Here is a 16240-nt window from a genome sequence, read left to right on the forward strand (position 1 = left end):
TTCTCTAGTTCTTTGGCCATAAGTTAGTTTCTTTTCCAAAGATCTGATAGCAAACAATTCCTTGCTCTTTTAATTTGCTTTATGCCCAAATCGTGTATCTATTTGGACCTTATTTTGGTATGGGGTATGAGATGTAGGTCTATGCCAAATTTGTAACATATTATTTTCCAGTGTTCCCAAAAATATTTGATAAACCCAAAGACTACAGCTTCTGGGATAAAAACTCTTTATTTGCCAAGCATTGGATTACCATAGTCATTGATTATTGTGTCTTGTGTACCTAATCTATTCCACTGACCAACCAATCTATTTCTCAGTTACTACTAAATGGTTTTAATGACTGCTGCTTTATAATAGCGTTTTGGATCTGCTAGGCCACCATTCTTTGCATTTTTCTTCATTAATTCCCTTGATATTCTTGACCTTTTTTTTCCAGATCAACTTTGTTATTTTTTTAGCTGTATAAATTTTTTTTCAGCAATTTGATTGATATGACACTGAATAAGTAGAGTAATTTAGTTAGAATTATCCTTTTTTTTATATTAACTCAACCTACACATGAGCAATTAAAATTTTCCCAATTGTTTAGATACAACTTTATTTGTGTGAGAAGTGTTTTATAATTGTGTTTATAGAATTCCTGGGTTTGTCTTGGCAGGTGGACACCTAAATATTTTATTTTGTCTACAGTTATTTCAAATGAAATTTTTCTCTCTCTAGCTGCTGGACTTTGTTGGTAATATATAGAAATATTGATGACTTGTGTGGGTTTATTTTATATTCTACAACATTACTAAAGTTGTTAATGGTTTCTAGTAGTTTTTTAATTGATTCTCTAAAATTCTCTAAGTATATCAATCATCATATCATCTGCAAATAATAATAGTGTTATCACCTCATTGCTTTTAATTCCTTTAATTTTTTTCTTTTTTTATTGTTAAAAACCAATAGTACAGTATTGAATAATAGTGGTGATAATTGGCATCCTTGTTTCATTCCTGATCTTATTAGGAGGGTATCTCATTTCTTCTCATTTTACAAACTTATTGATGATTTTAGATAGATGCTGTTGATAATTTTAAGGAAAACTCCATTTATTTCTGTGCTTTCTAGTACTTTTAATAGAAATGAGTGCTTTTCTTTGTCAAAAGCTTTTTCTTCATTCAGATGGTTTCTGTTAATTTTGTGTTTGATGTGGTCAATTATGCCAATAGTTTTCCTTATATTGATCCAGTCCCGCATTCCTGGTATAAATCCCTCTTGGTCATAGTGCATTATCCTGTTGACAAGTTGTTGTAATCTCTTTGCTAATATTTTATTTAAAATTTCTGTATCAATGTTTATTAATGAAATTGGTATGTAATTTTCTTTCTCTGTTTTGATTCTTCCTGGTTTAGGTAACAAACAGCACCATATTTGCATCATAAAAGGAATTTGGTATGACTCCTTTTTTGCCTAATTTTGCAAATAGTCTATATAATATCAGAATTAATTGTTCCTTAAATGCATGGTAGGAATTTATTGCTATTCACGATTTCTTCTCTCCAGCATATTTGGAGTAGGAATGTGATGTTACAGAAAAACTTCTTTTCTGTTTAGAAGGCTTGTCCCTGAATTCCTCCTTTGTTTAGTAACTCCTTGCTAAAATATAACTATTTCTATGCATATCTGAGACTACATATTTCCCTGAAGGGGCTTAGCAGATATAAAGCATCTTTTACAAGGGACAGTGTTTGCATATTTTCTGTTTCTTAGTTCTGATTTTACTTATCTATGTCTATGTCTGTGGCTGCAATGCTTTATAAAAGCTAGGTCCAATGATAGGTCTCAGATGTATGAGTAGCCATATTTCAATTAATCATCTTCAAATTTGGTGCTAATTGAGATATTTCTTCCATATATTAGAAGGCTTTTTAATGTTAAAAGCATTCATCAAGGGAGGATTCTGGGAAGATGGTGGAGTAGATCAGAAAATCGCAAACCCTCAACATTTCTCCCACAAACAAAATAAAATTGCACTTCAGGTTGAATATAGACTAGTACAGAACAAACAAGAGTTGGGTAGGACAGTGGTCCTTCTGGAACAACTGGTGAAGACCTGAAGAAAGACCCCAGGATGGAAGTTTGACCTATGTGAAATATAAACACTACTAGATTAGTTCCATTGAACAGAAAGCAGGGAGCTCTGGCCTAGCTGAGTTGGGAGATAACCTTAGCCCCAATCACAGGGACTTTCATCTCCCAGACAGTGTGGGGAGTTGGGAGTCTGAGTCCAGGAAAATTGAAGGAACCTTTGCTGATAAGGAATGCCAGGTCCAGCTGTGTTACAGAGATAGTCCTAGAAGAGAAGGAACTAGCACATGCCCAATGAGTACAGAAGCAATAGGGCAGGGTAGCTGTTGACTGGGACCACTTATAGGAGGGTGGAGTTCTTGGTTTTGGGTTCCAAGTCAGAGGGGAGAATTAAAATGAAGCCAAAGGCACCAAACTGCTCTCCTACTCCAGGACTACAAGTGATTATACTAACAAGTTTTTTGTTTTTTTTTTTTTTTTTTTTGAAAAATGTGCAGGGAAAGATAATCACAAAAAGTTACTTTGGAAATAGGGAAGATCAGGGTTCATCTTCAGAGGAGGAAACCGAAGTTTAAAAAAAATCTTTCCTACCCCAAAGAATAATGTTAAATTATTACCTACCCAAAAAAAATTTATAGAACTCAAAAAAGACTTTAAAAATTAAATATGATGAAGGAAAATTTTTAAAAAAATAACACAAAAAGATTATGAAAAGAAAGAAAACCAACTAGAAAGAGATCCAGAGTCTTAAGGAAGAAAATGTCTCTTGGAAAATTAGAATTGGGCAGGGGGAAGCCAGTGAAGTTGTAAGAAGCCAAGAAATAATAAGACAAAATATTTTTAAAAAATGTTTGGGATAGAGCTGAATATTCTGTGATTTTAAAAATCAAAATCACGTAGAAAAAAATAATGATGCTATACATGATGTGCAATAACAAGAACCAACACAGAGGAATTGGAAAGGAAGTGGCAGGGCTGGTTGTTCTGAAACTCTACTCCCATTGGGAAAGGGTTAAAGAGAATAATATATATACACACAGAAGGGTATAATATCCTGTTGGAAGGGGAGAGAGGTTGTTGTCCTTTGTTCTCAAAAAGTATCGAATTGACATCACTATGTTAGAGTTGAGTTACCATATATCCAACTGCAGCTAATTAAACCAATAGGAACTCAGAATGCTTTGCCACAGGTGAAAGATATAAGGAAAAGATTCTGTAGGACTCTGCCCTCAATAACCCTCCATGTCCATGAGATAATTAAAGTGCAATGAAATATTATTCATTCCTGTTATGCAACTGTTGGATAACCCTGGGAACAAACATAGCTTACAGAACAACATCCTGAGTGGATTTTGGCCAAATCCACCAAGGATACTTTATCTGTGTACTGGAGCTAGCTACTCCAGTAACAATTTTCTAACTCTTGACAGGTTCTGGCAGGGTTGGCTCACCTTCCAGACTTGATCAAGAAACTGAAAGTAGCCTTGCTGGCATGTAACCTTATTTGTTCCTTGAGTTATTTAATTCATGTTAGGCTAATTCACAAATTGGAATCTCACCCATGGAGAGGATGCTCTGCCTGGGACCCCCTTGGTTGGGACTTGCAGGATTGTAATCCAGGATTTCCCAGCCATAGGTGTGCAATGTTGGTGCTTCCCCTATTTGCTGATGTATTCTTTCTTCTCTTCTCCCCTGGTCTATGTGTCACTTTGTATTATGGTAGTTATAATAATCATAGGATATATTGGGTGTTTTTGTTGTAAGAACTGTACTGTAGACTCTTGTTTTTCTTTTTTATAATTCATTATTATTAAATAATTTCACATTCATACAACCTGGGATTTCAAGTCTTATTGTGGGAATGAGCCATTCTGAGGAGCAAATTCATAAACCTTAACCTAACAACAGGTTGGACACAAAAAGTCCCCATGAACCTTTGGGATGGATTCTCTAACTTTATGCATCTCACGTTTCTTCTGAGCAAAAGGCATGTCATGTTGGGCAGTCCTGTTCCAATGTCTCCCATGTCATACAATCAATATTCTTAAGAGAGACCTTGAAAGTATCCTTATATAGCTTTTTCTAATCACCTTGTGAGTACTTGCCCTGTTTAAATTTTTATAAAATAGTCTTTTTGGCAAGTGTATATTTGGCACTTGAAAAATGTGGCCAACCCAATGGAGTTGCACTCTCTGAAGTAATGTTTGAATGCAGTTTAATTAAAGAAAGGGTTATCTTATCCTACCATGTAATCTTCAGAAGCTTCCTAATATAATTTAAATGGAAGCAATTCAGCTTCCTGGCATGGCATTGGTGTACTGTCCAGATTTCACAGGCATACCTTCAGTTTGGTAGTCAGTCTAATCCCTCTCCTCTCTCACACTTCAGAGTCTTGAAAATCTGAGGTCTTTGGCAATGTATATTTCAACCTCATTATCAATGTATGCATTCCCTTGAAGGCATAGGATAAGATAAGGTATACAAAGGTATGTAGATTAATGAGAATGGAAGAAAGAAATGGGAGCATAGGAGAAGATAAGTGGGGAGTAAAGTAACACATAGAAGTAAGGGTTAGCAGGAATCAAGAGATATACAAAAACATAATAACAATGATCAGGAGTAGAATTTAGTAGAAAAAAAATTAAGTAATAATCACTGATCTCAGACAAAGTCAAACTTAAAAAAGATTCAATCAAGAGAGAAATCTACATTGTATCTCAGCCATAATATTTTAGATGTATGTATAGATGTACATGTATGTGTGTGTGTGTGTGTGTGTGTGTGTGTGTGTGTGTGTGTAAATATATCCATGCTTAATATTAACTTGCTTGGGGAAAGTGAGGAGGGAGGGGAAAAATAAAGGGAAAAAGTGCACAGTAGAGAACAAAAGAAAACTTACAAGGAAGCAAAGAAAAGATGAACAGTTATGCATATATCTTCTATTATATATGCTTTCTTAAAAAGGAAATTTATTGGTGCATATTTTGAGTCCTCCCTCATGTTTTCCCAGGCACATGATTTTTTTTTCTTTTTCTGTCTTTTTCTATTTTTTTTCTTATTTTGCATTTCAGTTTTAAATAAATAAATACCCCCAAAAAAGTCTTCACCAGTGAATGGTAATGAGGAGCCAGGACAATAGTTGGACAGCATGCTCCCTACAAAAAGGAAGGAAGGAAAAACCAAAATGATAAACAATAGTTTGATATACCACTCAGAGCCATAGAAGCAGGTAGATGAGAAAAAAGAATTCATTCTGTGTATATCTGTAGTATGATTTCTCCATTAGAATGTGAGAGACTATGATTAATGTCTCTTAGTAAGAGGCATTACTATTATCAGATATAGAATAGCAATAATGATAGCTAGCCTTTACATAGAATCTATTTTAAAGCACTAATGATATATACATAACCTCATTTATCTCTACTCAATTGAGGAATGCAAAGTTCCTACTATAAGATTTTGATGGCTAGCCAAAGGCCTGGAATTGATTGTTTCCTATTTGATACATAGGACATTCTGTCCATACAAGATTCTGATAGGAAGACTGGGATATTTTGCACCTTTAAAAGTCACAATTTTGGTTGCTATTGATGTTAATCCTTCCTCAAAGAATACAGACAATCAAACACACATAACTAACCATTTTTATATAGGAATGAGAAAAAAAAATGACCAATCTTAGAAAACAAAGCACATTTCAGACATCAGACCCTTTGTCAGCCTCAGAACCATAGTATTTATTTTATATACCAATCCAACAAGCATTTTAAAAGAAGGTATTATATATAAATGGCCAGATTAGTGACTGAGATAAAGACAAGAAAAAAATAGAACCTGCCCTAAAGGAATTTACATTCTATTAATTATATTTTTTCCTCAGGCTTCAAAGAAATTTTAGAGATCATTTAAATCAATTCTCTCTTTTTTTTTAGATGTTGAAAATAAGAGTCAACAAAATTAAATGACTTCTCCCAAGATTACATGACTAGTTAGTGAAAAAGCTAGAAGAAAACCCAGTTCTTTTAATTCCATGTATAGTGTTCTTTCTCTTACATGATACTGCCTTGCTACTTGTTATGTTATTTAAAAAAAAAAAAACCCACTTATGTCATCCATCACAGAAGGAAGTGGGGAGATTTAGACAGGAGAAAAGAAGAGAAGAGCCTGGGGGCTGGGGAGGAAGGAGGATCTGAAAGCTCTCTTCAAGTGTTTGAAGGGCTGTCATGTGAAAGAGTTCTTAGCTGAGTTCTGTATGTCCTGAGAGACTAGGACTTAGGAAAAAGGGATGGAAGTTGCTGGGAAGTAAATTTAAATATGATGCCACAAAAAAGTTCTTAATAATTAAAGTTACCCAAAAATGGAATAGGCTGCCTTGAGAAGTACTGGCTTCTTCATAATTGGAGGGCAAATTTGAGCAAAGATTGGATGATGTCCTCTTGAAGATTAGTGGGGATTCATTTCAAATATAGGGTGAATAAGAGACATAAAGTTTCCTTCAAACTCTAAATTTCTATGATCTTGTGAATATTTCTGAGAAAATATCTGTGCAGGAGTCATATCATCACATAATTAGGTCCTTAACTTTTAATAACCTTCCTCACCCTGAGTATCTTGCAGTGTAGACCCTGTACGTTGTCAACTGACAGTGTCTCCCCAGAGAGGAGTTCAACATAATATGACACTAATGGAAAACAAAGGATGGAGACTCTAGTTAGAAAAGACATAAAGCAGAGAAATGTGGCTGGAAAGAGAAAATAGACAAAAAACTAGATTGCAAAATACAAATGACCCTCCTTCTGCCCTGGGATTCCATAATCGGAGTTTCAATTAAAAGCACAAAAAGCATTGGAGGGTTTTTTTAAAGATTCATTTCTAGGAGCCTGCCTATGGCACTGAAACTTTTTTTTTTAGCTTCCCCCACCCCCAGGCCTTCCGTTCTCTCCTTTATCTTTCAATGAAATTTTGTCATGAAAAGAAATCTTGCCCAACTGGAAGCAGTCTTTCCCTCATGATATTTCCTAATACTCATATACTTCTCACACATTAATTTGCATCATATATAATCATAAAATACTATTTGAAGACAGTGTCACCCCTTAGCTATATCTTATCAGAATTAAATGACCCAAGTTATACTCTCATTATTTTAGTCACTCTTCTCTGAACCATCTCTTTTTTTCTCTACATTCTTTTTTAATTGTATAATTTAAAAGGTCTGACTATTATTGAATATCATAAAAAATTTCTTCATTCTCATCTATTTCTCACACTTCCTAGTTCCCTATAAATTTTATTTTTCACAACAACATAAATTTAAAATATAAAATATAAAAGAGAGGAGATAGACAGAGAAAGACAAGGGAGGGAGGGAAAGAGGAACGAGAGGAAAGAGAGGAGAGACAAGAGAACAGAGAAAAAAGGGCAGGACAGAGGAAGGAAGAAAGGAAAAGAAAAATAGGAATAAAAAAGCACCTGTGGGCTTACGAAGCAGTGGGGATACAAACACAAAAGCAAAGACAGTCTCTCTTCTCATGAAGTTTACCTTCTAATGTAGCAAGCAACACACAGAAGAAGGGGCATTTTATTCCAAAAGTTACAGAAATAATAATTCCAAATATCATATAACCTTTTTCCTTTTACAGAAGAACTACCTTGCTATTTCAAATTCAATTTATAGTAAAACTCTGAGCACTACTCCTTGTGCTAAATCAAGTGTTTTCCTGCTGCCAATAGTTTCCAATCTTTCCCAGGACTTATTGATCATTGTTTATTGTTTGGATGTTTGTGCTATCATAGGTACCTAAAAGCTTGCTTTTGTTCTAGCTTTTAGGAAGAATTTTTTCCAGTTTCAAGGTCAATTGAAAGTTTATTTTTTAAATAGCACTCCAAATGACTAATAATAAGAGAAATGAATATCAAAACAATCCTGAGGTTTTTTAATTACTCACACTCTGTAAAACTGAGAAAGATGACAAAAATGGTAATATTTATTCAATATTGGAGGAGCTGTAGAATGATAAACACATTAATAAAATTTTGGTGGAAATGTGAAATGGGGCAACCATTTTGGAAAGCAATTTGGAATTATGGGAACAAAATGACTAAGAAATCCATATTCTTTGAACTAGAGACTCCATTGCTAAGCTTATATTCCAAAGAAACAATCAATAAGAACAAAGTCCCCATATATATGAAAAAATATTTAAGGCAGCATTTTCTTTGATAGAAAAGAATTGGAAAGCAAAGTAGATGCTAATTAAATGAGAAATGGCTAAGCAAATTGTACATAAATATAATGGAATAATATTGTGCTGTATCAAATGATAGATGTGATATATACAGGGAAGCATGAAAGATCTATGTTAACTGATGTGGTGAAGTAAACTTAAAGAAAATAATATACACAATAATTACAAAAATACAAATGGGAAAAAATCACACACCCAAAAATCAAAAGCAAATGTAACAAAATTAATAAGATCAAGTAAGTCTCAAATGAAAAGATATGAGAAGACAGCCCAATATGAAGATGGGAAGCCCACAGTTTTACACTTTGTATATATTTACAGATTCTTTCAATGGATTGATCAGTTTTTTTTCTCTATTAATAAAATACAATTTGTTTTATGTGATAGCTCTCTCAGGGGAGGTAAGTCTAGTAGAGATTATTATAATAATGTGAGAAATAAAAGATCAATAAAACTTATTTGTCTTACATTATTAGTAACCAACCCTTATTGAAAATAATCTATAAATTTTATTCTGCATGGGGTCTTTTTATCAATTCTTTAGCAAAAACACTAAATTTGATAGGTCCTAGGGATTGACTTTTAGAGATAGGAAGATCAGAAATATAAACAAAAAAATTAATAGTTTTTGTATTAGATGTATGAAAAAAATTGAAATCTTAAAATGATCAGTGCCTTTCAGCATAAGTTGAGTATTTTGGCTGAGGGAACTAAGTAAAATCTCTCATTCTGTTTTCTAGACTGATGCTCAGCTCACCTCTACCAAACTGTACTAAAGAATGTAAGATGGAAATAGTGCATCCAATGATACTGACCAGACTCTCACACTTATGATATTCAAAATATCACTTATGATACAAAGTATCAGACAAAGTATGCTACAAAGTATCATAGTTGTCTCTCTGCAGGTCTAAAATATAATGGGAGATGAGAGATGTCACTCTATTTTATATATTTTTGTCACTAGATGGGGCTGATGCACTTGCAAACCTGAGTCTTTTCCTATAAGAAAAGTAAGTTGAACTTAGGTTTGTCAGGGAGAGGAAATAAATGTCATATAATACTTGTTGCCCCTGGCATGTGCTATGAGTTGCATTAAGTGACAAAGACTGACATTAACCTTCTGTCAAAAAAAAAAAACTCTTTGTATTCTTTTACTCATAACATAATAGACTGCTTTTTCTTCCATAAATAGCAGAACCAGGGAGATGACATCAAAGGGAGTGATAGATACCTTTCCTTCTCAATTGCTCAAAACTGTGACTAGGAATTCATACACCTAGGGTATATTCAGTTGTGGGGAGAGGAAGGAACGGAAAGGAGAGGTGACAAAGCATACAGTCCACCCTTGGGCAATTGCACTATAAGAGATGTATCCTATCCTTAAAGACTGCATATTTTTACAAAGCAACTTCCCCAGGAAGTGTCTGCTATGGATGAACTCATGGCATAACCAATAATTTCATCTCCCAACCCTAGGGGTGTGTGTGTGTGTGTGTGTGTGTGTGTGTGTGTATGTGTGTATGTGTATTTACATATCTTTGCTTAGCACATATTAGTATCCATAATACTTGTGCCTAGCACAAAGTAAAACTTTAATAAATGTTTTATCAATCAATCTAAAAGGAGAAGAAAGAAATCTGCTATTGGTGGTAGGTCCCACAAGAAGTGAACCATTGTAGTAAGAAAGAATATGGGTATACTGATATCATATGATTTGAGAGGGATAGGGTAATAGATAGGAACAACAATCATTTTACAATATTGAAGGAGAAATAAAATACTACAAATTGTGCAAGGCCATCATAAAATGTACTGTCTTATCCATTATTATAACTACTCATTCTTCTTGAATAAGAGACCTTGCAGTTTTGTCTAAAAGGATCCCCTCCCCTTATAATTATAAAAGTATTTGGTCACTTCCCTCTGTCTACTGCCCTTAAATAGGAAATGTTTTCCTATTCCAATAAATTCTTCTAGTTGCATTCCAAATATTCTCCATTTCCCAGAAAATATCTATGTAGGTGTCATATCATTGCAAAATTAGAACCTTAATTTTCAATAACTTTATTCTGAATACAATAAGACCCTGTACCTTGTCAACTGACAGTGTCTCCCCAAAGAAGATTTCAATATAATGAGACACTAATTTCTCTCTTTCTCCAATACTATCCTATAAATTGTTTATTTATCTTTCTTAAGATGTCACAAAATGCTGCTCCTTAGCTTGTATTCTCAGATGGACTGAAAGAGTAAAAAAAAAAATCCAAACTCTCTATATATCTTAGGAAACTGAAGTTGCTATTCAGTGAGCACAATATTCCTTGGCAGACTAATACATTTCTTTAAGTTTGGTCTTTTGTCTTTAATTCACAATCATAGGATTCCTGTTACATATTCCTTTCCTAGAAGGTCCCATTGCTTTCAATCAAAATATTTTCCCCAAAAGAAATGAGAAATTTGAGCAGTGAGAACACTGGGAGCAGGGAATATATCTTACCTTAACCCCTATATCAATATGCATCTTATACCTAAGTGTAAATTACAGCTTTGCAAATGCCTCTGAGTAAAATCCTACAGTTAATTCAGGAAGAGAGAATGGCATTTCAAATGGTTTGGGGGAGATAAGCTAATTATTTTATAGGTTAGATGAGATGGTCATGAAAGTCCCTTTTAATTCATATGAAAGTTCATCCTAATTCCTTTAAACAAATAAAGAATGTAGCATAGTTTTTGATGTCTAAAGAAGATTGTTCAGTAAGAGAATTTTTGTACTTGAATTTAGTAAAGGCCTTAGATGCAGTCTAAAGCATTTTTACAGACAAAAAAAAGAGAATGAGTCTACAGGGTCATTTTTTTTTCTGTCTCTAACACCAAGCACCCATAATTCTGACATTAAAAGTGTTAGAAATATAGCCTCAAGAACTACCACAGAGCACTAGGGCATCAGGAACTATAGTTCTTGTCCAAGTTCTAAGAATAACATTTCTATGACTAAGGCATATCAATTCTCCACTGACCATTTTTTTTTTCTCCCTGAAGGGGAATGGGAATCACTTTTTTGTGTTTTTATGACTTCTTGTGTTTTCAGACATGGAGATTTGCAAAGAATTTCCAGATTTGAGAGGTCAGAATCAGGAATTCCATGGAGAGTATGAATAATTTTAAAATTATGCCTGAGAATAGAATGTCCCAGTATGGAAACTGCTGTCTGGATAAGAATTCCTCTTCAGGCAATATATTTCCAGGGCTTAAAGTAGTGTTCTAAAGGGAAACATTCTCTGCTTTGAAGTTATGACTACTTTTGGTGTGGTCACCACTCCCTTACCCAGAATTACCAATGAAGTCAGATCTGGAGCCGCAGCTAAATACTGCCATGCTATTGGCTGGTTCTAGTTCCAAGGACTCCTCACCTTCACCCAGAATTTAAATTGAAATGTAGAACAATTTGTTATTACTTTCATTTTTCTGTTACTTTCCTCAGCTGAAAATTAGGAGCATACACTGAAATTAGAGCCCTAAATCCTATCACTTCTTTGGAATATGAGGCTTGTGATAGGAGTGATTATGCTTCTCATCTTTGGTAAGTGTTTTGGGGATCCCATTTGGATTCAGGAAGTTGCTATATAGTAAAGTAAATTGAGCAATTGAGCAATCCCCCCACGTCATTCCATCACATTACTATTTAAACAAGAATACTTAGGAAAAGGAGTTGAAATTTCTACCCTTTTCTCTTGGTAGTCCCTTCCTGGATAGGACTGGGTTAGGTGGTAGGAGAGTAGCTAGAGTTTGGTGTTTATAGTCAGACAGTTCTAATTCTTCCTTACTAATTGTAATATAGCATTCTTCATATCAGTACCTGTATTACAAAGTCGTTCTGAGTTTCACATGAGCAATACTGTACATATAAAATGTATTACAAATCTTAAAACATTAAATAAATAACAATTGAATAATAGTTATTATTATTATTATTCACACTAACTCCAGAGATGGCTCTTGAACTCTTTAGGAATAGAAAGGGGGCACTGGCTGTTTTGTTTTTTACTTTCTTTGTGCCCCACCCCTCAAAATTTAACATATAATCTTTTTTAGCTAAGGCTTATTGAGTTAATGACTGTTGAAATTCATTCAGCTTAATACCTATATACATTAGAGCTTCTGCCTATGCACATAGGCTTTAAATATTCCTTATAATTAAGGCCATTGGGATTTTTCTGCCTCTTTGAGATACTGATGGAGAAACACCAGAAATACAGAAGAGCAAGATGAGATCCAGGTCTTTTATCTTTTGTTTATTTTCTCTCAACATTAGGAGCTAAACCATTACCTTCTCCTCTTTTCCCTTTCAGGAACTAGGTGTAATTCTAAGGTCATCCAGCCCGTCTCACAAGAAGTAATAGAAGGACAAGCAGTGGATTTGTCCTGTAATCATCAGGACATTGGCACTAATATGATTGTATTTTGGTACCGACAGTTTCCCAATCAGGAGCCACAGTTCCTCATTCAAAATTATAAAGCCAAAGTGACCAATGGAAGAGTTTCTTTGACTATCTCTTCAGACAGAAAGTTTAGCATCTTGAGCCTTTCTGCAGTCACCCAGAGAGACACTGCTGTGTATTACTGTGTCCTGCAGACTGCACAGTGAAAGAAATGAAGGCTACACCTGCACATTATTTCCTGACTAGATAGGGGAGAGGAAATTATGAGGTGGAAGGGGAGAATTGTCAGGGGATAAAGGCGATGAGGGAGGGACCACAGCATTGTGAAATATAGTATGAGTAGAATACAAGTCACACAGGGGACAGATTATCTCTGTGGATTGTTTCACTTCCTTGTGCCCTGAGTCACGGTGGAACAAAAGCCTGTGGATAGGGTCCCAAAGGTCTAGAAGCCTATCTTCCTAGAGATGGCAGAATGGAGTAAGTGGCTGATATCATGTCACCTAGACTTCTTTGTCCCTGTTGCCCTTGCCCTTATCTAGATTTAGCTATCTTTTATATCATGTAATAAAATATTTCTAGGTCAGTCACAAAAGAAATGTTTTCTCAAGGTAGATTCTTAATACCATTTATCCAGAATAATAATAATAATAATAATAATAATAATAATAATAGTTATTATTATTACTGCTGTTCAGGAAGACTGATCTTCCTGAGTTCAAATCTAATTTCAGACATTTCTTAGCTATGTAAACCTGAATAAATCTTTTAATCCTGTTTGCCTCAGTTTCTTCATCTGTAAAATGGGCTAGAGAAGGAAATGGCAAATCTCTTCATTATCTCTGCCAAGAAAACCCCAAATAGGGTCATAAAGAGTCAGACAGGACTAATGATAATTGAACAATAACAAAGGCATACAATACATCAAAGAAGGAAGAGTTAAAAGGGATTTCTTTTTCAATTAGCCGAGATTCACTGTCATTCCCCAAATGCCCTTCACCATTGTTCCCATTACAGGTCTATACAGGCTGAAGAGAACACCACACATAGCCATATTTAATGCAATGAATGGGAGTCTTGGAAGAGAAATTATGCTTAAATGAGATAGATTAAAGGTACAAAATTTAATTTGGCATATGAGAACATTCTTTCCTATATTTTAATTCCTAAGTTAATTATATTTCATAATAATTGTAATCATCATAATAAAAAATAAATATGCCTTTTATAGACTAAATAAGTCATGTATCTCACACATCTATGTGTATATTTCAAGTGCATGGAGATGGTATTATAATTAATAAAATACAAATTCATTTGAAGTTATTAATACTGAAATTATTAAGTATTTAATACACGTTTGCTTGATTCCAGAATAACAGCTCCCATACTTTTAAATTAGAAAGTTCTAATGTCAAAGATTTTTGCAAACTACATGATAGTTTATAATATTAACATTCATTGATGGAAAAAATACATGAAGACAAAAAGCTACTCTGAATTCAGTTATATCTTTAAATGACATTAATGTTTTCATTTTTCCTTCTGGCATTCTAAGTATATTCATTCAAGGTCCACTTAAAGTATTTCCTTCTTCCTAAAGCCTTTTGCAGACACACCAGCCCTAAGTGATTATTCTCTGGATATGAAAGAAGACTGCATATTCAAGATAAAAGCACAAAACAATGTGGCAGCCATCAGAACTCAAGCGGTTTCAAGCCTTATTATTAAAATTTTGTTTTGTTTGTTTTTATAGCAAGGATAGTATGGTATAATGGAAAAATCACTAGATTTGGACCTATGCATCTTGGATTGCCTGACTGAAACTGTTTCATTACTCATTCATGGACAAGTTATTTAAGTTGTCTGGGGCTTGTTTTTTTTTTTTCTCTATAAAATGAAGAGGTAAAACTAATTAATTTTTAAAAATCTCTTCCAACTATAAATCCTTTGCTCCTTTGACAATCTTTCTCTATTCTATCCTGATCAAACCACATTTCAAATATTGCTTTCAGTTCATAGAGTTCATTGACAAACTTGAATATATATATATAAAGAATCATAACTATAGTAGGCAACTGCTAACTATTTCATTAAAATGATTGGTTGAAGGAAGCATAAGTTATTATGTTGGAAGGAAAATACAAAGCTGGAGTTTGGAGAAAAGACATGATAGTTATCTCCAGATGTTGAAAGTACTATCATACATAGCTATTTAACATGTTGTATTTGGTCCTGCAGGGCATAACTAAGACCACCACTTGAAAGAATGGAAGTTATAAGGAGAAGGATTTGGTATCAACATTATAAAAATACTTTCCAACAATCAGAGTTATTCTAATATCCAAAATCAGATATATCATGGAGATAATGAGTTTCCAATCTTTAAAGGTATTTTTAAACAGAGACTAGATAATCACTTGTCAGGGATGTTGAAGGCAGAACTGATAATCTTATGGATAAATAATCTAAATGCAAAAAAGCACAATAATAGTTAAACCAAAAAAAAAATTGAAGCAAGTAGAAAGTTGTATTCTTTACAATTATAGATTGGGAAAATATTTTAATCAGACCCAAAAAAGTTCACAGTAGCCTTATTTGTATTAATAAAAATTTGAAGGCAAATGTTTTTTTCCTAATGATTGGACACAAAGACGTATATGAATATAAACAAATATTATGATATTATAAAACTAATGAATATGAAGATCTTAGAGAAATATCAGAAGGTCTGTATAAAGAATGCAGGACCCAAAGAACAACATACAGCAACTACAATAAAGCAAAATAAAGAGGAAACAAAACATTATTTTTGGTGGCATTCTTTCGGAATTAAAGAACAGACTTTTCCTTTCTACTAATTTCCAATAAATTGTTTTCAGGAAAGATATTTTACGTGTGAAAGAGATGAGGTTGATGTATATGTTTACTATAATGTCTATTGTTTCAAAATAAAATAAAATGTTACTTTTCAAAAAATAACATTTTGATAGGTGTTAGATTAAATGTCCTCTGATATCCCATCCACTCAAAAAAATTCATAAATAAGTAATACTTATTTACTGTATCACATAACTCATATATGACCTTTTGTAGTTATATTTATATTCTGATGTCCTCAATGGCAGAATAAGAATCTCTAGAATTCTTAGGACCCAAAATTTGAAGACCTTTCCTGATAATATGTATTATATAGAAAGGTAGAAGGAGATAGAATACCAGTTTGAAGTCAGATAAACTCATGTTCAAATCCTCTCTTACACATCACTTCCATTACCTTGGGCAAATCATTTAATTCCTAAGTACTCGAAGTTAGAGATGTCAAACACAAATGTGTAGTAGAAACTAGATTAAAATGTAACTGGGAATTTTTTTCATTTATTATTATAATTTATTTTAAACTAAGATAAAAGGAAAAAAAACATTATTATGTACACAGCAGAACATGAGAGGATTCACTATAAAGCAATGTTT

The 16240-nt window shown here is 33.6% G+C and overlaps 1 gene segment (V, D, J or C); it reads left to right on the forward strand.

The window, feature by feature from the left end:
• Nucleotides 1-11808: 11808 nt before the first annotated feature.
• Nucleotides 11809-13002, forward strand: LOC127551027 (T cell receptor alpha variable 4-like). The segment is given in 2 exon segments: nucleotides 11809-11907; nucleotides 12677-13002. Coding segments are annotated over 2 exon segments (336 nt in total).
• The last annotated feature ends 3238 nt before the right edge of the window (nucleotides 13003-16240 follow it).

This window comes from Antechinus flavipes, chromosome 2, assembly GCF_016432865.1.
Source record: "Antechinus flavipes isolate AdamAnt ecotype Samford, QLD, Australia chromosome 2, AdamAnt_v2, whole genome shotgun sequence".
In the NCBI taxonomy this organism is placed as follows: domain Eukaryota; kingdom Metazoa; phylum Chordata; class Mammalia; order Dasyuromorphia; family Dasyuridae; genus Antechinus; species Antechinus flavipes.